Source organism: Carcharhinus amblyrhynchos, chromosome 2 (assembly GCF_965287045.1).
Source record: "Carcharhinus amblyrhynchos chromosome 2, sCarAmb.v2.hapA, whole genome shotgun sequence".
In the NCBI taxonomy this organism is placed as follows: Eukaryota; Metazoa; Chordata; class Chondrichthyes; order Carcharhiniformes; family Carcharhinidae; genus Carcharhinus; species Carcharhinus amblyrhynchos.
In genome coordinates this window covers 25,561,131-25,585,144 of record NC_137325.1, presented here as the reverse complement: position 1 = coordinate 25,585,144, position 24,014 = coordinate 25,561,131, and the positions used below count along the sequence as shown (strand labels likewise).

Sequence of the window (24,014 nt, the reverse complement as noted above, 5' to 3'; positions counted from 1 at the left end):
CTTTCTTATCAACACTGGATGCACTTCCCTCACATTTGCTGCAAAGGGGCAGTTTTAAACTCCTGACATCGTTTTGATGACATTACTGTCTTCAATACACATGTACAGACTTTCTATTCGTGTCAGGAGTCTGTAGATTCTGAATGGAGTGAGACAATGGCTCAAGAATCTTGGTTTGACAAATTAATATTTACAGAGCTGCCAGTAAAACCATGATTTATGTCTACAAAAAGTGGAATTACTGTGAGCAAAATTAGTCTGTTAAGATCAATTACAAAATATTTCTCTTAATTACTGTAAGGTGTGAAAGGGGAAGTTTGAAATAACAAAAGGCGGAAAAGTCCAAAATCCCAGGGCCTTTGCATACTCCCAAAGTTTATCAATTCAAAACCTCATGGTGCACAATTACTTCAGCTCTAGCTTATTCTTTTCATGTGTCAGCTTCAGGATGTCCTGCATTTATGGTCTGTAATCTAGGTACATCAGTTAAAAAATAATTGGTTCCTGCACTACATTGTGAACTAAAACCTCAGCACGAAGCATACGTTTGCACTTGGATCTGTCTCTGCTTCACAGGCATCAGACTGACAGAAGCTGGCATTTAACTAAATCTTCAAATTCAGTTATGCACTTCACATTACTTTCATTCATGCTGATAAATGAGAATAGATTTGCAGATTGCAACCAAGTTACTTTACTCCATATGGTGAACGTGTGCACTCTGCTAATTACCAGAGGATGAAGGTGAAGTTGGAAAAAGCAATGAGCACTATTGTGGTTTGGTGTGCTCTTAGTCATGTTATTGTTCTAACAATTTATTTTTGTATTCTCACCAGCACATTTGATTACTATTTCTGCTAGATCTTTGAACTTCAATCTTCATTTTTTTCTTGAAACAGAGATAAATCTTCCAGCCCCTTATTTGGTAGCATAAGCCATAAGCTTTTGGAGTGCTGCCCCTTCACCAGGTGAGTGGGAGTTCAGTTCAAAAATAAGGCCAAAGGGAAAAATAAGGCATAAGGAGAGAAAAATGGTTCTTAAAAGGCAGATTTTGCACCCCCCCCCACCCCAACAGAACATACCAAGACTGCACACAAATCATCCCCCTTTCAAGGGTAGCCATTGTTCCATAATAGTTATGCCTGCCAATCTTGGATTCCAATTTCATTAAGCTATATCTGTTCTCACCCTGCTGAAACTGACTTCCATTCTTACTCATAAGAAGTTAGCCAAAAAAGGAACAAAAATATGCATTATATTTGGAGGTCCCATTGTGCTCTACAAACAACTAAATATTTAAGTATAGGCTTTGCTGTAAGGAACCTGGCAATCAACCTTCAAGGAGGTTGCCTTACAAAGAACAATGAGACCATGATCAGTTAAGCTCTTTTTAGTCATATTAGGTGAAATATAATTATTGGTTAGGATACAGAGAACTTTCAAACTCTTGCATTTTGTGTCAGTCTTCAGTGGAAGACACAAATAACATGACAAAAATTCATGACAAAGCAGCTATGGCAGATGAGGACTTAGAAACTATCACGAAAGAGGTAATGTTGGGCAAGTTAATGGGGCTAAAGGCAGACAAGTCTTCTAGCCCTGATAGAATGCATCCCAGGGTACTAAAAGAGATGGTGGGAGAAATAGCAAATGCACTGGCACTAATTTATCAAAATTCACTGGACTCTGGGATGGTTCCCACAAATTGGAACAACAGCAAATGTGCCGCCACTTTTGACAAAAAACAGGTAACTATAGGCCGGTAAGCTTAACTTCTGTAGTAGGGAAAATGCTCGAATCTATCAAGGAAGAAATAGCAAGACATCTGGAATAAAATTGTCCCATTGTGAAGATGCAGCATGGGCTCATGAAGGGCAGGTCATGTTTGACTAATTTGGTGGAATTCTTTGAAAACATTACATGTGCAGTGGACAATGGGGAACCTGTGGATGTGGTGTATCTGGATTTCCAGAAGGCATTTGACAAGGCGCATTGTGTTATGGGTAATGCATCAGCATGGATAGAGGATAGATTAACAGAAAGCAAATAGAGATAAATGGGTGGTTTTCTTGTTGGCGATCAGTGACTAGTGGTGTACCTGAGGGATCAGTGTTGGTACCACAATTGTTTATGATTTACATTGATGATTTGGAGTTGGGGATCAAGTGCAATGTGTCAAAATTTGTAGATGACATTAAGATGAGTGGTAGAGCAAAGTGTGCAGAGGATGCTGAGAGTCTGCAAAGGGACACAGATAGTCTAAGTGAGTGGGCAAGGGTCTGGCAAATGGAGTACAATGTTGGTAAATGTAAGGTCATCCATTTTGGTAGGAATAACAGCAAAATGGACTATTATTTAAATGGTAAAAAATTGCAACATGCTGCTGTGCAGACCTGGGTGTCCTTGTGCATGAATCACAAAAACTTGGTTTGCAGGTGGAGCAGGTAATTAGAAGGCAAATGGAATTTTGCCCTTCATTGCTAGAGGGATGGAGTTTAGAAACAGTGAGATTATGTTGCAGCTGTATAAGGTGCTGGTGAGGCCACACCACCTGGAGTACTGTGTACAGTTTTGGTCTCCTTACTTGAGAAAGGATATACTGGCACTGGAGGGGTGCAGAGGAAATTCACTAGGTTGATTCTGGAATGAGAAGGTTGGGTTATGAGGAGAGACTGAGTAGACTGGGGCTATATGCATTGGAATTCAGAAGAATGATGGGAGATCTTACAGAAACATAAGATTATGAAGGGAATAAATAAGATAGAAGCAGGGATGTCGTTTCCACTGGCAGGAGAAACTAGAATTAGGGGACATGACCTCAAAATAAAGGGGGAGCAGATTTACTACTGAGTTGAGGAGGAATTTCTTCACAAACGATTGTGAATCTATGGAATTCCCTGCCCAATGAAGCAGTTGAAGCTACCTTGTTGAATGTTTTTAAGGCAAGAATGGATAAATTTTTGAACAGTAAAGGAACTGAGGATTACGGTCAGCAGACGGGTAAGTGGAGCTGAATCCATGAAAAGATCAGCCATGATCTTATTGAATGGCGGAGCAGGCTTGAGGGGCCAGATGTCATACTCCTGCTTCTAGCTCTTATGTTCTTTGAATTGTGCATTGCGATATTTTATTTACTACTGAGGACAGATGGGTCCCCAATTCAACAACTCATCTGAAAAACAACACCTCTGACATCACAGTATTCTCAGTACTGCTGTGGAGTGTCAACCTAGGTTATGCGCTCAAGTCTTTAGTGTGAAACTTAAACAAAACATACTAACTCAGAAGTGAGAGAGGTACCACAAAGCCACAGCTAAGACAGCTGTGTTTCATTTCCAGGCTATTTATGATGCACATAGTTTAGAATGGGAAATCATGTTAAAAGGAGCTCCTCTGCACATGACAGGGAATAGTGACAACTAATGGTTGACAGTTTCACACAGGAAATGTCAAAGGGATTTTTAGATCAATTTTTACTAAAGATAGATGTGATATTTCCTGTTCTCTTGACATTAAACAGCAAAGCTTTGCTTTAATGAGAGAGTGGAAAGGGTGGACTAGGAAACAATGACCAGATTGGACAAAGAATGGTGACCATGGCTCAAGGTGGTAGGGAAACAAGAGCAGGCGGGTTTCTTCTTCATGAAGTGATTGATACTGTGGAACAGGGCGGCTGTCACATTGTCCTTCTGAGGCTTCCCTCCTATTTTGTTCCACAGGCTCCTTATACCACAACAATATTTTTGCAGCATTAGTAGTAATTTTACAGTTAAACTCATTCCTTTTGTTTCACTTACAAATTGACTGCTATCTTCTAGTCATTCCCCCTTGGGCTGAGATTCTGTCTCTCTCCTTTGCACTCTGACTGACCAAACATATTTTGCATAATTATGCTTCCCAAATAAATTCTCTGTCCCCCATAAAGGCATTTTTAAAAAATGTATACATCAGTTAAATACGGTACTGAACACAATTCTAATTTATAATGATACAGCAGAAAGGGAATTGCAACTTTTCCAATCTTGTAAATTCACTTGTGCAATTACCAAATCAGAACATAGATGCATAATATCAATCATTCAGTTTCATACAATTTAGTTGCACAGTAACTGATGAATGTTTTTCCGCCCAAAATGGTACATTCATATATGGCTCCCGAAAATAAACATTTTTCCAAATTTTGGACTTTGTGCAATGACACTTGCCTGTTGCTGCTTTTATGGACATAAAAAGTAAAACTAACACTGCAGTAAAGTTACTGTGAAATAGAATCACAAACAAGGACGAAGTTTAAGTACAGCTGTTTTATTGATGATATAGTAAGAGCATGGGTTTGGAATAAAAAATGAGTTTTTAAATTAATCATATAGGCAGGAACATTGCAATAATATGAAATTAAATGACCAAGTGCCAAGTGCACATTGGGACTTTATTCCACAAACACCAACATGTGCTGGCCTACCCATTTTGACCCAAGATTCCCTCTGCTTCTGGATCTAGCTCTTTAGGAACATTACAACACAAGTGCCTCAACCAAAACTTATGACAATTCTTAAAGCCCCATGAAATTATTAAGATGAAACAGGTGAAAAAGAATAAAATTGAAGGATTGAAGGACAGTGAAATCAGGTGTGCAGGATGGAACAAAGGAACCAGAAGCATGAAGGAAATATGGACACATGGAGAATTTTGTCAGCTGGTTTGACGTAATCACATCACTCAGGAAACAAAATGAGGGTGTCAGTCAGTCTCAGTCACTTTCACTGGCCCTCTCGGATTCTCATTGCAGTTCACCAGGCAAAGACACAGCATCTTATCACCTTGTCCTTCCTTCCGGAGTTTCCCTCCGTGCACTGCATCTGCACTACTGTTGCTGCCTCATATGCGTTGACCAGCTTGAGCTCTTCTTTTCAACCAAAACTTGTGTGAACATTAGAGACCCCCAGCTCTGATTCACTGATTGGATTGTGTTCCTTGATGGACAAGGCATCATAGCCATGACTTATCTCAATTCAAGGGTTTGATTGGCTTGCTAATAATTTTTTCTAAACATTCTTTGAATACTTTTCATGGATCTCTTGAAACCTTCAAGAACCCTGCTTTCGAATGACTACCACCAAGTTTAGGGATGTTTTTGATATATGACCCATTAGTAGATATAGCCCCTCATAAATGCACTGCAACAGTCATCTATTAAGTTAGCATCAAATTTTTTAAGACAGAGATTAGGAGGAATTTCTTCTCGTGGAGAGTAGTGATTCTGTGGAATTCTTTACAGCAGAGGGCTATAGAGGCTAGGTCATTTGATATCCTTAAGGCTGAGACAGACAGATTTTTACTCTAACGGAACCAAAGGTTATGGAGTCAAGATAGGAAAGTGGAGTTGAGGATCAAATCAAATCAATTGAGGTCTCATTGAATGATGGAGTACACGCGATGGGACTAATAACTTACTTCTGCTCCCACGTCTTATGGATTTTTTTTGGCAAAACTCTTATTCAAATTTCCTTCGGGAAACCCTAAATGCCCTCCCATTCAGTGCAGTCAACTGCTAGTGCACTGAAGTATCATCTGATGGTGAATAACTTCTATTGCAAAGCACAATATTTAAGGTTTATGAAAGAAATGCTTTGCATTTCAAATATTGCTTAAAGTTTAAATAATATTTGAAATGCAAAGTATTTATTTAGGCTCTCTTCTTCCCTCCCAGATTTAATTTAGTGTTAAGTCAATGCCAAACAACTGTTTGAAATTTATTTTAATAGGGAATGAAAAAGTGAACTTGTACACAGTGTTCACTTGGAAACATCAAAAGGTTTTTTGCGCTATTTTTGCTGTTCAAATTAGTTCTGTTTGACCTGCGTTCTTTATGTTACAAACCTTGTTCACCGCTACACTTCTTGCAGTTTTGGGCTTTAAATAGTTCAGAACTTGAAGAACATTGGGTTAGTCCCATTCTTACATGAAATGAATCAAAATATTCTCACTTAGAAGCAACTCTTAAGATGCACTGCAGAAACTCCAAGCTGCTTAGGCAACATCCTCCAAATCCACAATTGCTATCATCCAGCGGGACAAGAACATCAGGCATGAGAACACCACCACCTGGAAGTTCCCTCCGAGTCACCCACCATCCTTACCCGCCTTTCCATTTCTGTCACTGGATCAAAATCCTGGAACTCTTCCCTAGCAGCAATGTGGGTGCATCTCCACCAAAGGACTTCAGCAGTTCAAGGTGACAGCTTACTGCCACCTTCAAGGGCAATTAGAGATGGACACCAAATGTTGGCCGAGCCAATGACACCCACAGCCCATAAGAAAAATGCTGATAATAGAACTTGGAAAATGCTAACAACGTTTGTTACGATTGTTTTTAAACCCTGAATGGAGACACAGAATGGAAAGTTAATTGTTTCTCTGTATAATTTTCTCTTAGCTTTTGCATTCAAGTAGATAACAAATGAAAACTCCAGGGTGAATGGAAATCCAAATGAGGTTAAAGCAAGGCCACTTATTCCAATACAAAGGTTGTAAAGAAGCAACGAATAAGAAGAGGAACCTATTGCTTCGTGCAGCACTGTCCCACTTGTATGGTGGATTAGGAAATGTCGAAGATATTAAATCAATATTCAATACACTATCTGGCCTTTTGTTGACTTCACTAAACCAGTTTAATTCTTAGAAAGATTGTGGAAGTGAGTTTCTGTCTCCCCAAAGATAAAAGCAAAAATTCACACAGCTTCTCATTTTCTATAGCTCCATGAACTAATTGCCTTAAGACTTCTGAGCTTCCATATCTTCATCAATCTCTCCTACATAGCTACCTGGCAAAAAGTTAAACCTTGCCTTTAGGCTTCAACTGAACGCTTTACTTTGGCTTCTGCCCATCTGTCTCAGTGTAGCACAGCCTCAGAAAAAACATTAACGTCTGGCCTCTGGTCCTTATGCCTAGTGTGCATGGTCTACAAAAATAGCTGCTACGTAACCTTTCACTGCAGGCATCAAATGCCATTAAAAATATTTTTTTAAAAATCAACCTATCAGAAGCACACAAAGCAATTACTAGTTCTTACTTAAGATATACGAATGAAAATTAGTGATGAAAATTACCTCAAAGCACCATTTTGGATGGTACTCTTTCCTCCCCCCACCCCCACAAACCACGACATTGCACCCCTGGCATGTATGTTTTGTGGTACAATTTTACTGTACCAAAAATATAATAGTTTCAAGGCATTTTAATTCTGAATTCTTACCGTTCCTCCGACTATTCTTCCCAGAGGATACCATGCTCTTTCATCAAACCAGTTTAGAAAATCATAGAACCCATGGGATGCAAGATAATGTGTGGAACGGTAGTTAAACCTGTAAAATACAGTGAAAGTTTGAGTTATTAAACAATTATTTATAGCTATTCAAATTATGAGCCAACAATTCTACAACACGGTGAATCAAAATCACAGCCTTGAAGTGCATTAAGTGGGAGAATGCTAGCAGGAGCTGCTCCAATTTATGTAAACACATCACTGGGAATGATTTGAAAGCGCCATCAATGGGACTACGACACACAAACTTCTATAGTACCCAAACAATACTTCACACGTGATTCAACTTTCAAACGCTAATATTTGGCAATAAAAATAAAATGGTCAGTTTTTTTACAACTAAATTCTCATGCATTAAGCTGTAATGTCTCCATTATTTCCCACTGACGCCCATCAGCTGCATTAAAACATTTAATTCTTTTGTCTCTGAAATACTGTGAAACCATAATACAACTATGTTAAAGGTGCTGCCACACACAAAAAAAGACAAAATCACTCTTTCCCTACAATAGCACCAATTCTCACACACATTTCCCTCTCCAGCGCAAATGATAATGATCAGAAAGCTCCAAGTTGCACTGGGTGAGAAAACAAGACCTATATTTTAGATGGCCAAACTACAAAACCAGAGGTATCAAATATCTTTTTTTCCCCATTTATTCAACCTCCATTTCCAAGTGAATTGTGTCAAAATAGTATGAATTAGAGATGAAGCTGCAATGGCCTCAAGTCAGTAAAGTAGGGTACATTTCATGTTACGAGAGACTAGGTACACTTCAATCACATGTAAATAAACGCCTGCTCTATTTAGAAGGGTTAATTAAATATCTACATTTTCATAATCACTTGTTTTTCTGGCAGTTACAGTTGCTAAGTTACCAATGTTGCTTGCATGCTGTGTACTCTGGAGATTGACACTCTTTTCCTTTGTCTCTCAGGTGGAGGCCAAGGCTACCACAAGGGATAAACGATAGCAATTGTGGTGTTCCGTACGTGCTGCCGAATGGGAGGAGATTTTTGAAAGTAACTGAATGCCGAGTTCCTCCTCCTAGTATCCTAATAGATAAAATGTGCTTTTTCTAAGGAATGTGTTAAAGGTGAAAAATCAACAACGATGTTCACCACCAACTGTGCTACCAAGCAGCACTTGCTTAATAATAATCCGCTCACCGGCTCATTTTGGGTTTTGCCAGGGTCACTCAGCTCCTGACTTTAGGAATCTTAGCAAAACTGGAGTCGGCGGGGGATTGGGGGTGGGGAGGAGGCAGGGAGGAGAGAGAGAATCCGCCACTGATTGGAGTCATACATAGCACGAAGCAAGATAGTGGTGGTGATTGAAGGCCAATCACCTTAGTTCCAGGACATCACTGCAGCAGTTCCTAAGGGTAATGTCCTAGGCCCAAGCATCTTCAGCTGCTTCAGTGACCTTCCTTCCATAAGTCAGAAGTAGGGACGTTCGCTGATGATTACACAATGTTCAGTACTATTTGCAATTCCTCATTTACTGAAGCAGTCCACGTCCAAATGCAGTGTTACCTGGGCTGGGGCTGACAAGTGGCAAGTAATGTTTGCGCCACACATTGCTGGAGATGGTCGTTGCCTGGCAACAGAGAGAATTTAACCTTTGCCCTGTGACATTTCATGGCATTACCATCGCTGAATCTTTCACTAACAACATCCTGGGGGGTTACCATTGACCAGAAACTGAACTAGACTAGCCACATAAATACTGTGGTTAGAACAGCAGGTTAGAGGCTAGGAATCCCATGGTGAGTAACCCACTTCCTGACCCTGCAAAGTCTTTCCACCAACTATGAGTAAGTCAGGCAAGCAATGGAACATACCCCACTTACCTGGGTGAGTGCAATTCCAACAACATTCAAGCTCAACACAATCCAGGACAAAGCAGTGCCCACTTGATTGGCACACCTTCCACAAACATTCATTCCCTCCACTACCATTTACAAGACGTATTGCAGGAACTTTCAAATCCACAACTGCTACCATGTAGCAGAACAAGGGCATGAGAACACCACCTAGAAGTTCCCCTCAAGTCACTCACAATCCTGACTTGGAAATATATCACTGTTGCTGGGTCAAAGTCCTGGAACTCCCTCCGTAACAGCAGTATGGGTGCACCAACACCACAGGGCTGCAGCAATTCAAGGTAGCAGCTCATCAAGGACAATAAGGGACTGGCAATAAATGCTGGCCTAGACAGAGATCCCCCATTTCCCATAAATTATTTAAAAATTTTTCTAGGATCTGTTAATTGAATGTTGAACAAAAAGTAAGTTCTACATATAGGATGCATTCTACATACAAAAGTGCAGAGATTGCATTAGGTCTTTTGAATGCAGGATGTGAATACTTTATTAGATGCAATTATGCATTTAGCCCCTTCTCAGCTTAGAAAACTTTTCAATAGTATAGATCAAAAACTACAGATTTAATCATCTTAAAGACCCTCTTGCATTTTGAAATATACTTAAGTAGGCAATGAGTGAAAACATTTTAAAATCTTATTGAAGAAAAAGCTAGTCATTCACTATCATAGAGACATTTTTAAAGTGCAATAATCTTACAAAACTGCAGATGGTCAGGATGCATTACGCTTTGAAGATTACTTTTGACATTTTGAAATAGTAATCCAAAGGCATTCTTTATAAAATATAGGCTTATGGTCAAATGATAATTAATGAGGTATTCCACGCTAGCTTCAAAGAGGAAGCAGTTTTTTGGGGATGCTCTTGCACAAATGCGAAAAATAATTTAGAACACCCATGGATATGATAAGAGGCAAAGAGCTGTCATTTTGTCGTGTGCTTATCTGGTTCAGCCTCTACTCTTTTCATTGGACCTCCAACAGCATGTTCTCTTTTTAAAATTTTAGTGCTGATTAATGAGTCTTCAACATGCAAATTAAAAGCAAATTCCCGACAAGAACGTACTAGGAAATCACAGTTCGCTTAATATTTAATGAACATTTTATATTCAGAAGGAAAATTTTGTTGCAAGTTGATTTTCAACAGGTCCTGCCAGTTATTCCTAGAGTGCAAAAGATATTTTGTAGGAAGTGTTTAACAAAAGCAATATATGGCCACAATTGAGAAAATCTAAAAAGAAAAATACAAAAGTGACACCCAAGAAACATTGTAAAGTGGATCCTTAAACAAATTGGGGGGGGTGTGGTGGAGGAAAACTGGGAGGTTCTGTTGAAACACCAGAGAACTGCTTCATCGACAAGACAAATTGTAGTTGCCATACCTCTTATCTGGCATCCCAAAATCCAGGAGGACTCAAAAACCGGCTTCAAAGTCCTGCCAAGATACCATCAATATGTCTCCTGTTCCACCAGAGGCTCAACCATCAAACGTTTGCTACACGAGCATCAAACATGCTTACTGCTCTATTGCCCTGCCTACACTGGCAAACCGGACGCAAGGCTGTGCTCCTGTTCTCGGCTTACAAGCAAAAACTGAAACAGGAAAATCCATCAAAGAAAGTCATGCAATGTTGGTCTGAGGAACTGAATGATCTTGTACAGGACTGCTTAGAGTCAGTCGACTGGTCAGTATTTAAAACCAGCCTGAACGAGTATGTCACAACTTCATTAGTAAGCGTGTAGAAGTGTACCAAAGAAGCAAAGATGCATGAACAGGGATATCCACTGCTTTTTCAAGTCCAGGTCTGAGACGTTCAAGTCAGGCAACACTGACCTATACCAGAAAGCCAGATGTGATCTAAGGAGATCCACCAAAGATGCCAAAAGACAGTACCACGTGGCAACCAGTCCCAAGCTAGCCACACGGACCCATGCAACTATGGCAAAATCTGTAAGACAAAACAGACTACAAAATGAAGGCATGTAAAATTGCTAGAACCCACGCACCGCCCATTTTGAGCAAGGGATCTGCAAGAGCACACAATCCAACTCAAAAGCCTCAGACAAACCTGTATCTGAGGTCACCATTGCCGATGTCAGAGCAGTCTTCTTGAAGGTCAACCCACAAAAAGTGACTGGCCTGAACGGGATATCCGGACAAATTCTTAGATCCTGCACAGAATTGCTGACAGGAGTATTCATGGACATCTTCAGCCCCCCTTTACATCAATCTGAGGTCCCTATCTACTTCAAGATAACGAACTTCATCCTGCTACCAAAGAAAAGCGAGGCAGCATGCCTTAATGACTATCCGGCGGCTCTGATATCTATCATTATGAGTGCTTCGAAAGGTTAGTCATGGCACAAATTAATTCCAGCTTCGCAGACTGCCTGGGTCCACTATATTTCGCCTACTGCTGCAATAAGTCCACAGCAGACACCATCTCCCTGGCTCTGCACGCAATCCTGGAACATCTAGATAACAAAGCACCTACGTCAGAGTCCTGCTTATCGACTACAGTGCAGACTTCCATACCACTATTCCAATTAAATTCATCTCCAAACTCCGTGGCTCCTCCTTCTGCAACTGCATCCTGAACTTCCTAACTCAGACTACAATTAGTAAGGATAGGCAACAACACCTCCTCCACGATCACCAACACTGGTGCCCACAAGGCTGTGCCCTTGGCCGTTTGCTATACTCCTTATGTACCTGTGACTGTGTGGCTAAATTCCTTTCCAACCCTATTTTCAAATTTGCTGATGATACCACCATAGTGGTTTGGATCTCAAACAATGACGAGATGGAGTACAGTAAAGAGAGAGAGAATCTGGTGAACTGGTGCAACGACAATCCCTCCACAAAAGGAGATAGTCATCGACTTCAAGCAGCATCGTGGAAGACATGCCCTTGTGTACAATCAATGGGGATGACGTAGAAATGGTCAAGAGCTTCAAGTTCTTATATATTGTGATCTTACTGCTAGTTTATCCAGCAGTACCCTGCAGTTGATGGGCAATGGATTTGAGAAAAAAAACAAAATTTGAACTGCTAAGGTTTACAGATGAGTCTGGGCAGCAGTGGGTAGCACTGTCATAATCCAAGTCAGAAATTCCAAAGTATTTTATGAAGTCAATCTAGGCCATAAGTTCCGAACACTGAATTTAGCTAGGATAAACAGATGTTTCACTTCATGTATGATTCGAATGACCCACTATGGAGCTTTTCTAAAACAAAATTTATTTAAGAATACAGTTAAAACAAAGAAAATTAGCAATAACTTTTACCAACTACAAACAAGAAAAAAACCCCACGCTATTGTATAAACCTTAACTAAATGCACTGTTCCAGCATAACAAATCTGCTTATAAACATATACCTCAATGTCAACAAACGAAGGACATAATCAGACTTCAGGAAGCTTAGTGAGACATGCTTCTGTACACATCAATGAGGACGAAGCAGAAACGGGTGAAAGCTTCAAGGTTTTAGGTGTTCATTTCACCAACCTGTCCTGGTCCCTCCATGCCGACACTGTAGTTAAGAAAGCCCAACAGTGCCTCTACCTTCTCAGGAGACTGAGGAAATTTCGCATGTCTGCTATGACAACATTTAGAGGATGCACCATGGAAAGCATTCTTGCTAGTTGAGTCACAACTTATTATGGCTCCTGCTCTGTCCATGACCGCAAGAAACTGCGAAAGGTCATGAAGGAAGCCCAGTCCACCACTCAAACCAGCCTCCCACCCACTAACACTGAATATATTTATTGCTGCCTCAGAAAAGCAGCCAGTATAATTCAGGACCCCACGCACCCTGGACATATGCTCTTCCACCTTCTTCCATCCGGAAAAAGATAGAAGTCTGAGGACATGTCCGAACTGGCTCAAGAACAGCTTCTTCCCTGCTGCCATCAGATTTTTGAATGGACCTACCTCACACTAAGTTGATCTTTCTTTACACCCTAGCTATGACTGTAATACTATATTTTGCACCCTCTCCTTTCCCTCTCTAAATATAGCATGCTTTGTCTGTAAAGCGTGCAGGAAACAATACTTTTCACTGTATATTAAAACATGTGACAATAATAAATTAAATCAAAAGCAGATGGCATTCTGGATTGCAATTTGAATAAAACCCTTTTATTCTTTATTTTTCATACATATCCTATGTATTATAAGCACATGCTAGGCACAAGAGTCAAAAATCCAAAAAATCCCCAAATTCTTGGACATGGAGTCAGTTTATGCTGATTTATTATTTGATCAAACCATTAATGTATTTAAGGCAACTTATTTGAAAGCTATCCCTTGTGCTTAAGATGAAGATTCACTGGATTTTATTGAAAAAGTTTTAAACAAGCTATTAGGCAAATTAAAAGAATTCATCAGCAACAATTCGATAGAAAACAAGAATAGTCTATCCTCTAGAAATCCTATACCATCAAAGTTCAACATACACGCCATATAACCTAGACTCAAGGAAGGAGCAATTGTAACAGTACCACAAAACAAGAATTCTAACCAAGGACTACATAAAAAGAATGGTGTTTAGGGAACTGTTTTCTTTGAGGATAGAAAACACAATAACAGATGGATTTCAAGACAACAGCTTTTTCTTCAAATGGTCTTGTGTCCAAACACAAACCTGCCTTTTCAACTCCGGGGGGGAAAAGTTTCCAATTAGATGTTCATTTCCATGACTAGAAACAAAAAGTCAGAAGGCCAGGCTCCTGACAAAGTTTGTATATATATTCCTAGGCCTGTGTTCATACATGCAGCTCTTTGTGAGCTTTTTCCACAGCAAGAAGTTTTAGACTTTGTTGAAGTCTGGTCAAAGAACAACGTGAAATCTTGCATTTAAAGGTATTGTTACAATAAAATTAATTAATTGCGGGGGGGCGGAATAAAACAGGAATTTAAAAAAATTACAAGAATCATTAAAATAACAAGTTTAAAAAAAATTAAATAATTTTACACTGTGGAGGCCAAGTTGGCAATACAAATAATGCTTACTCAAGATATGCAATAAACTACAGCTTAGTTATGTAACATCTTTAATGTAATGAAATGTCAAGGTTCTTTACAGCAACAAGATGAATTATAGTACAGTATACCCAAGAATAAATGTTTGCACTTATTAAAAATTGGTATACATAGAGTTACTGAAGGCAGCAGGATCAAAGATTAGTGGTTTCAGCTTTTGATACCTGTATTTTATGTCATTAATTCATGTTATCACTGAACTGTGTCCACATGTATTCTGTAACTCTCATGTATGCTGGTTTTTCAGTGGTTATGGATTTTTCTCCAAAAATACCTTTATACAGGTCGTTGGTTGATGTTTATATATAGTCCTGCTACCTCATAGTGAGGGGGATTGAATATAAAAGTAGGGAGGTCTTGCTGCAACTGTACAGGGCACTGGTGAGGCCGCAACTGGAGTACTGTGTGCAGTTTTAGTCGCAGCACATACGCAAGGATATTTTGGCCTTGGAGGGAGTGCAGAGGAGGTTCACTAGGCTGATACCGGAGTTGAGGGGGTTGAGCTATGAGGAGAGGCTGAATAAACTAGGCTTGTACTCGTTAGAGTTTAGAAGAATGAGGGGAGATCTCATTGAGACGTATAAGATGATGAATGGAATGGATAGTATAGAGGTGGAGATGCTCTTCCCGCTCAGAAAGGACAGTAGGACTAGAGGGCACAGCCTCAAGATGGGGGGGGGGGGGGGGGGGGGGGGTGCAGTTTAGAACGGAGTTGAGGAGGAACTTCTTCACTCAAAGGGTGGTGAATCTCTGGAATTCTCTGCCCGTTGAAGTGGTGGAGGCTGCCTCGCTAAATATATTTAAGACGCGGGTTGATAGGTTTTTGATAGGCAAGGGGATTAAGGGTTATGGGGAAAAGGCAGGAAAGTGGAACTGAGCCACGTCAGATCAGCCATGATCTTACTGAATGGTGGGGCAGGCTCGAAGGGCTAGATGGCCTACTCCTGCTCCTATTTCTTATGTTCTTATCTTCAGAAATGGAAGGCATATTTTGAGAATGGGGATTTAAGTTTTAACTCCTTCACAGGATGTGTGTTTTGCTAGCTAGGTCAACATTTGTTGCCCACCTTTAACGGCCCTTCAGCAAATGGTGAGGATCTGTCTTCCTGAACCACTACAGACCATGTGATGTGGTACATCCAGTGTTGTTAAGGAGCAAGTTCCATAATTTTGGCCCAGTAACAGTGAAGCAACAGCAATATAGTTCCAAACCAGAATGGTATGGGGCTTATAGGGGAACTTACAGGTAACATTCCATACATCTGCTGCCCTTGTCCTTGGTAGAGAATGCAGGCTTGGAATGCATCATCAGAAGAGGCATCGAGAGTTGCTGCAATGCACCTTGTAATGATATGCATTGCTGGCACTATGCGTCATTGGAGGGAGGAAACGCTTAAAATGTTTGCAATAACTTTTGCCTCTGAAGGATCATCCTCCAGAAAAATCAGACAGAAATGATCAAGCATCTGATTGATCTGGAATAGGCACCATATAACTGGAAATCATTCAACATCAGTCAACACGTGCACAATGTGTCAACCTGTGATTGGCAATTCCCTATAGATCTTAAAGCTAATACCAACACTGAGAAAGTATCTGGAGACTTATCAATATTCAGATTGCAAAAATGACAAGTCTCAGCTACAGCTGTAGAGTTATGTTCAAAGAAAGTGAACAAACTTGTAAAATAATTCAGGATATCAGCAAAATATCAAATAAATCTATGTTAAAATTTAGAATACTGACTAGAAGGCCATGTTCAGCATTAAAAAGATGAAACAGCTCCCCTTAGCTCCAGTGGCAAATGCAAAGAACATTATAGAGACTATCCTTAAATCTGTCTCTACTGGCACCCTCAATTGCTCCTCACCAACCGCCAGTACCAAGCACCTCTTAATTCTGTCATTTTTTTCCATTTCTCCTACTACCATTTCAAAATTCACCTTTTACCTCCTCAACTTCCTTGCATCCAACTCTTAACCATTCATCTTTCAGATGAGAAATTAAACAATGGTCCCATCTGCCTGCTCAGGTGGACAAAAGTTCCCAGGGCAATATTTTGAAGAGCTGCTATGGAATTATTCAGTGTCCTCCCATTATTTAATAATCAATGCCACAAAAATCCACTCACATTGCTGGTTGTGGAAGTTTTCTTTGTGAATGTCACTGACCATGTTTTCTGCACTAGAACACAGAGTGCTCTTAAAAAGTACTTCATTAGGGATGGCAGATGATCAAAGGCACCATACAAATGCAATCTATGCAAAATGCTTTCTACTGCCTTTCTTGATACCACTGTTAATGTTCTTTTTCCTCAGCTGCCATCTTTCTGTTTTATAGAATTTGCACTGCACTCTTGTGCCTCCAACCATGGGCCAATCTTTAACCACCCTTTTCTCTCCAAGAGCTCGAAGTGCATCATCACTGAACTCTGTGACTCTCACTCCAATAATAGTTGACTTCAGTGCATTAATACTTATTGCATCCCCAGTCTCTACAGCATTCGATTAGTCAAATTATACTGCTCCCATTTGTAACATCTCTATCAGGCTCTCCTAATGAGGTATTAGGTGGTTAAATATCGCATGCTGCTGCGAGTTGATTTTGAAATGACAAGCTTAAGACATCTGTGATTAACAAACTTACTCATTAACAGTTCTCTTTCTTTCAACACAACCATATTGTGACCTTAGATATAATTAACCTGACTAGAACAAAGGGTTTCTTGTGATTAGCTATATTGTATCAGACCGCATGTAACCATAAGGATGGTAAAGCTACATAAACAGAGACTGTCCCGTTGTTCAGGGCGCCTTTGCTAACTGACTCCCAGCACCGAGTGGAAGTTGGGTAGCAAAGGCTTGCCAGCTTGCGTATGTAAGAAGAATAAAGAACTTTTGAATTGAACAGCGTTTGGTGTTTGTCTCTGTATCAAGGATGGAAGAGTCTCGTGAAAACGAATACAATACTTGTAAGGTACTCCTCTATCAGTGGCTTCTCTTCCTACCCTAGCAGTCACATTTGAAATTCCTTAAGAATCAGTTCTCCATTCCTGCTCTGCCAGACTTACCAACTGTCCCTATAGGGACATTAGCAGGCAAGATAAAATTCCATAGGTATGCCACTGATATCTAGCTCAATCTTCCTACTTCTCTCAACTTCACCACACTATATCCCGTTACTTTCAATTCTTGATGCCAAGCAAATGTGTGTCAAAATCTCCTTCAACCAAAGATTATGGCAATGGAAGCAACCATTCAGCCTTCACCATAAGCTTGACTTACTAACCACCACTCTATCCCACTCAATCTGAATCAAGTTGTTGGCTGAAGTATAAAATTTACATGTTACCCATCACCAAAGCAGATTACCTCCACTCCAGTCATCTTTTGGCTTAATTTTCAAATGCTCGCTTTCTTGTTTCCCATCCTTCATAAGTTGCAACTTTAACCACTCCTATCTTCTTCCACACCAAATCCCAATCACAGACTTAGTGGCTTCTATTCCCATTAAACTGTTCAAAATCCAAGATCGCATCTTCAAAACCCTCCATTAGATAATCTGTTGACCTCTGCAACTCTTTCCTGCCTCAAGTCATCTACATTCATTGGTTCAACTCTGGCCATTTATGATCGCAAGAACCTTGTGCTCCACCAATGGTATCAGGTTTCAAGCCATTCCAGAGCTCTTAATGTAAACATTTTTTTAAAACCAAGTGCTTTTTTTCTGCCATTTCTTCCAACTATGGTTTGGTATCATTTTGTTTTCTCTAAAATGTCTTGGAACCTTTGGTGGTTATGATATAGAACATGCTACCTGAAAGATGGACAGAATAAAATTCCATCGGAAATCAGAAATGCATTTGTAGGTAATTATGCAATTTGCAGGGTTTTAGGACAAAAACCAGGGTACAAGAAGAAATTAATTTGCTCTTTAAAAGAGCTAGCAATGGGATGATGGGTTGAATGGCATTCTTCTGTGCTGCAAGAATCTTTAATCCGATCAATATTTTTCCATACAAACACTATATACAAATTGCTATTGAATAAAGAATTAAAGAAAACTTTATTCATAAGCCTCACACAATTCTAACCTTGCAATTTATGACCACAAGAAACTACAAAGGGTCGTGAACGTAGTCCAGTCCATCTTGCAAACCGGCCTCCCATCCACTGACTATATCCACACTTCCTGCTGCCTTGGAAAAGCAGCCAGCGTAATCAAGGAAGCTCATGAACCCCGGACATATGTGCTTTCACGTTTTTAGGGGGACAAATACAAATGTTTGAAGTCACATATCAACCAACTTGATAACACCTTCCCAGTTACCATCAGACTTTTGAATGGACCTATCTCATATTAAGTTTATCTTTCTCTACACCCTATGACTGTAACATTACATTCTGCACCCTCTCCTTCTCTGTGCAGGGTATGCTTTGTCTGTAAGGTGCGTAGGAAACAATACTTTTCACTGTATACTACTAATGCATGTGACAATGATAAATCGAATGAAAATAACCAGGATACCTCAAGTTAGACATTACTGAGGCATTTTAAAAATCATTACATAATTTTCAAACAATGCCAACTATAATCAAGTACAATTGGTTCCACCATTTTAGGGTACATGAAAGAGCGTATTAATTAAGTAGTGCAAAAATTCTAGCAGAGATGCTACTGAAATATCTTAACATTGTGTTTAAAATAGCAGTAATTTAGAAAAAAGACACTACAAAATTTCTAAAATGCTAACCATATACATTGTGCTGTAAATTACCCTGTGATTTAAGAAGTGTTATTCTTTCGTTTGAGCATATGGCTTTTAACAATGAAATACTTAGCCGTATTTCATGAAAAATGTCAAAATAAATATACACTCGTGTTTAAAATGCAAGTTTAGAAACGCAAATATTTACTTGGCAGACTCCAAAATGACTGTACTGGCAATATTTTAATAAAGAATGTTTTATAAAAGGCGTTTCTGTAAAAAAAAGTTAAAAATGGATTTGCAAGACTTGGAAAAAACAGTAACTATAGCCATTGACCTCATTTTAAAATTATAGCCCCAACAAAATTTAGAAATGGTCCCGAAACCTCCCAAATGACATGTTACCAAGTTTCCACATTATGAAAGAGGGAAGGGGAAGGCATGAAAGCAGAACAAAACACGAGAGACAAAGAGTGAAAATAGGTGTGAAAAAGCACAGGAAACGAAAGAAAGAAAAAAAATGAAGAGAAAGCAGACATTTACAGTGACAGAACAAAAGGTTGAGGGAAATAAAAGAGGAAGTGAGTTGGTGAGAGGAACTCACCACAAACTGTGGGACCTCTCACATCAGTACTTCTGCCACAATACCGTAACTCAACATTATAATAATTACGCAGATCTTTCTTGACATTTTCCCTGTCTGGTGGATGCTCTATAACTACGAAGCAGGGAGAAAAAAACGTCTTTCTATTAAGATCTTCCATCTCAACAGAAGGATTCAGGCTGAGCTGGCCTGAATAACCAGGTCCAAAAACTTTGTTCACTTTTTGATTGTGACAAATTCCATCATAGCAGTTGAAACAATCCAAATAAGATCAATTTGCCCCATCTCCCAATGTTAATGGATCATTAAAAAATTGCCAGGATCCAAAGGGCCTCTTCTGCACTGTATGACTTTATGATCTGGATTGTAAAAACTAATCAGTTCTTCCTTGGATCATACCCTATGGACCAAGTTTTATTGAAATCCACACTTTAGTTTTTGAGATAGTGGGGTGAAAACATTACCAATGGGATTGCCAGCCTCAACTTGTGGTTTAGAACATAATAAAGCAATTTTTGCTCGCTTAGTGACTTAGGATATCACCTGAATTCTGAAAAATCTCTTACCCCACCTCCCATATCAATTTGAGAAATATAATGTCCAGTACAATTGTCACTATAGCATGATGGTTAAATTGTCTCAAAAAAGTTACTATATTTAAGACAAAGTCTTTTCTAAAAAAAAAGCGAATGGCCACTACAGTATCAACAAAAAAAAACAAATCTCAACACATTAGCACTCCAACTTTCTCGGCAACAGAACGTTACCACAGGGCATTATCCGGTTACAAGCCCAGTGAACACGATAAACTAATGGTTTAGAGCCAATTCAAGGCCTGTCTGTTTATTGCAAAATTTTGTTACCATTGTATATGGCCAATGTTGAGTCTAGCTGACCCTTCATCAGAACATCTAGATGAGAAACTTTGGCATTATCCGCTCCCCACAGATGCTGCCAGACCTGAGATTTTCCAGCAGTGTGTGTTTTGGTTTCAGGTACCATCATCTGCAACATTTTGCTTTTATCTGCACTGTATACGTACTTCCTTAAACTTGTACATTCAAACATATCATTGATAAACTAAACAAAATACAAGTAAACAATGCAGCTGTATAATGTAGAAATATTAGGCAATGCACAATAAAGAAAAGGCCAATATCATTTCCTATTTACATATACTGCAATCAGATTTCTTTACCCAAGCCAGATTCATGTTGATAATTTCCACCATCCATGCCGGAAAGGGGAAAATAAATTTTGGTTATGTAGTTTCCCGAATTTCTAAAAATCTGTAACGCATAAACATCACACACTATTATTGAAATTGCATTTATATAATGTATTTCCTAGCAAACAATGTTCCATATCACAACTTTAATAACTGCCTAGCAAACGAAGATATGGAAGTATCAAAGATCTTATGTAAAACGTTTTCAAAAACCCAAAAACAGTTCAGCTAATGTTGACATTTTACATGTCGAGATTATTTTCTGATGTAAAATGAAGTGTTGAATTACTCCCAAACCTCAAGTGCTACCTATTCACCGCAACATTACCCAAAACATTTATTTGTATGTGTGTACCAACTAAAACCAACATAACCAACCTATGATGATACTGGAAACAGTGTTATTCTATTTCAATAGAAAAATTGTGACAAATTCTTTACGTTCACATTTCTCATTTTCTTACAAGGGTTACAGAAAAAGTCTTCCCACTTTCTCTGATGTCACTAACAAATTTAGATTGCAATACTTTTGAAATGTGAAATAAAAGTTGCTTATACATAGCATCCAATTTCCTAAAGCACTACACATATAATGATTTGCTTTTTGAAAGTTATTACTGCTACGTAGAGACCAGGCAGTCAACTTACACACACAGCAATGAGATGAATAAGCAATTAATCTATTTTGGATCAACACCTCAAATTTCCGCCCTGACGAACGGTCATCTAGATTTGAAACATTGGCTCTATTCTATCCCCACAGATGCTGTCAGACCTGCTGAGACCTTCCAGCATTTTCTGTTTTTGCTTCAGATTCTAGCATCTGCAGTATTTTGCTCTTATCGCAAAATTTTCAGTTGCACTTCCTCTTCAGAGAAACTGCGGAGCAAGGAGGAAAAAATTAAACAGCATCAGTACATTTACATCACTTGTGTGTGAAGTTCCACAGATCATCTTAACTGGCAGATGCCTAGCAGCAAAGTCACCTTCACATTTAAGATAACAGTAACAATTTAAATATGTATTAAACTCAGTCTAGCATCCTTTTTTTTTAAAACCTAAAGAAGTACTGACAGCAAGTACACATGGGGAGCTAATCTGGAAAGATTTTTGAGCCCAACAGCATTAGGGTGCTGAACCAAAACCCACAGGGGAAACTACCTTATTACTGAGCTAACTAAACAATTAGCTGAAGATGTTCTCAGGATTGAGTTTTTAAAATATTCATATTTAAGGCCATCTGGTTACTTCATTGCTGTGTGGACCTCACCGAGTGCAAATTTATTGGCACATTGCCATACATTAAAACAGTGACTACTCTTCATACTTCAATGGTTGCAAAGTTCTTTGGGATCTGCATTGGTTCAGGAATGCACTATGCAAAAGCAAGTTCTTTCTTTCCATTATACTGCACTGAAGGAGCCCTATAATGTCCTTTTTAATTAGAAAGGCAAGGAGGAAATACACAAGAGCAACATCAGCCAAGTAGCTGCCTTTGGAGGACATTTGCTTCCCCAGATCAGCATGTTGCAGATCCATGCAAGACAACAATTAGCCATGTAAACTAAGCTTTTCCTAAAATCTAGCTTTGTAATCATTTTGCTGAGAAAAAATGGACTTATAGGTGGCAATAAAGAACAAAAGAAAATTACAGCACAGGAACAGGCCCTTCAAGCCTGCACCAATCATGCTGCCTGACTGAACTAAAACCCCCCGTCATTCCAGGGACCATCTCCCTCTATTCCCATCCTAGTCATGTATTTGTCAAGACACCCCTTAAAAGTCAATATCGTATCTGCTTCTACTACCTCACGCAGCAGTGAGCTCCAGGCTCGACAGACTGGAGGGACTGATTGTGGCTTCCCCAGGACCGGATGGAATGCATCCAAGGGTTCTGAAGGAAATGGCGGAGGTGATAGTGGAAGCCTTGGTGATTATTTTCCAAACGTCGCTGGATTCCGGGGAAGTGCCGGAAGATTGGAAAACGGCTAATGTTACGCCGTTGTTTAAGAAGGGTGGCAGGCAAAAGGCGGGGAATTATAGGCCGGTTAGTTTAACGTCTGTTGTAGGAAAAATGTTAGAATCCGTGATCAAGGAGAAAATAGCGAGGCATCTTGAGGAGAATTGTTTGGTAGAGCAGATGCAGCATGGTTTCATTAAGGGGAAGTCGTGTCTGACAAATTTATTGGAGTTCTAGGAGGATGTGTCTAGGGCAGTGGATAGAGGAGAGCCGGTGGATGTGGTCTTTCTTGATTTTCAGAAGGCATTTGACAAGGTGCCTCACAAGAGGTTATTGCAGAAGGTCAGGGGGCATGGAGTTGGGGGTAGGGTGTTAGCGTGGATAGAGGATTGGCTGTCAAATAGGAGGCAGAGAGTGGGGGTCAATGGGTGCTATTTGGACTGGCGGTTGGTGACTAGTGGAGCGCCCCAGGGGTCGGTGCTGGGGCCTCAGCTATTCACCATTTATATAGATGATCTGGAGGAGGGAACCGAGTGTATGGTGTCGAAATTTGCTGATGACACCAAGATTGGTGGAACGGCAAATTGCGCGGAGGGTGTGGAGAGTCTGCAGAAGGATCTAGATAGGCTGGGTGAATGGGCCAGGAACTGGCAAATGGAATTTAATGTTGGCAAATGTGAGGTTGTCCACTTTGGTAGGAATAATGGTAGGAAGGACTATTACTTATGTGGCGAAAAACTGCAGCATGTGACGGTGCAGAGGGACCTTGGGGTCCTTGTGCATGAGTCGCAAAAACCCAGCCTGCAGGTGCAGCAGGTGGTCAGGAAGGCAAATGGGATGCTGGCCTTCATAGCAAGGGGGATTGAATATAAAAGTAGGGAGGTCTTGCTGCGGCTGTATAGGGCACTGGTGAGGCTGCAGCTGGAGTACTGTGTGCAGTTTTGGTCGCCGCACTTACGCAAGGATATTTTGGCCTTGGAGGGAGTGCAGAGGAGGTTCACTAGGCTGATTCCGGAGTTGAGGGGGTTGAGCTATGTGGAGAGGCTGAATAAACTAGGCTTGTACTCGTTAGAGTTTAGAAGAATGAGGGGAGATCTCATTGAGACGTATAAGATGTTGAATGGGATGGATAGGATAGAGGTGGAGAGGCTCTTCCCGCTCAGAAAGGACAGTAGGACTAGAGGGCACAGCCTCAGGATAAAGGGGGGGGCGGTTTAGAACAGAGTTGAGGAGGAACTTCTTCACTCAAAGGGTGGTG

The 24,014-nt window shown here is 40.0% G+C and overlaps 1 protein-coding gene across 1 annotated transcript in view; it reads right to left on the bottom strand.

Annotated features, from left to right (window-relative positions):
- Positions 1–24,014, bottom strand: part of stt3b (STT3 oligosaccharyltransferase complex catalytic subunit B) — a 119,444-nt gene that overhangs the window by 70,397 nt on the left and 25,033 nt on the right. The window contains exon 2 of the mRNA XM_080203610.1: positions 7,257–7,365. Coding sequence (XP_080059736.1) covers positions 7,257–7,365 — 109 coding nt within the window. The remainder of the gene's footprint in view (positions 1–7,256; positions 7,366–24,014) is intronic.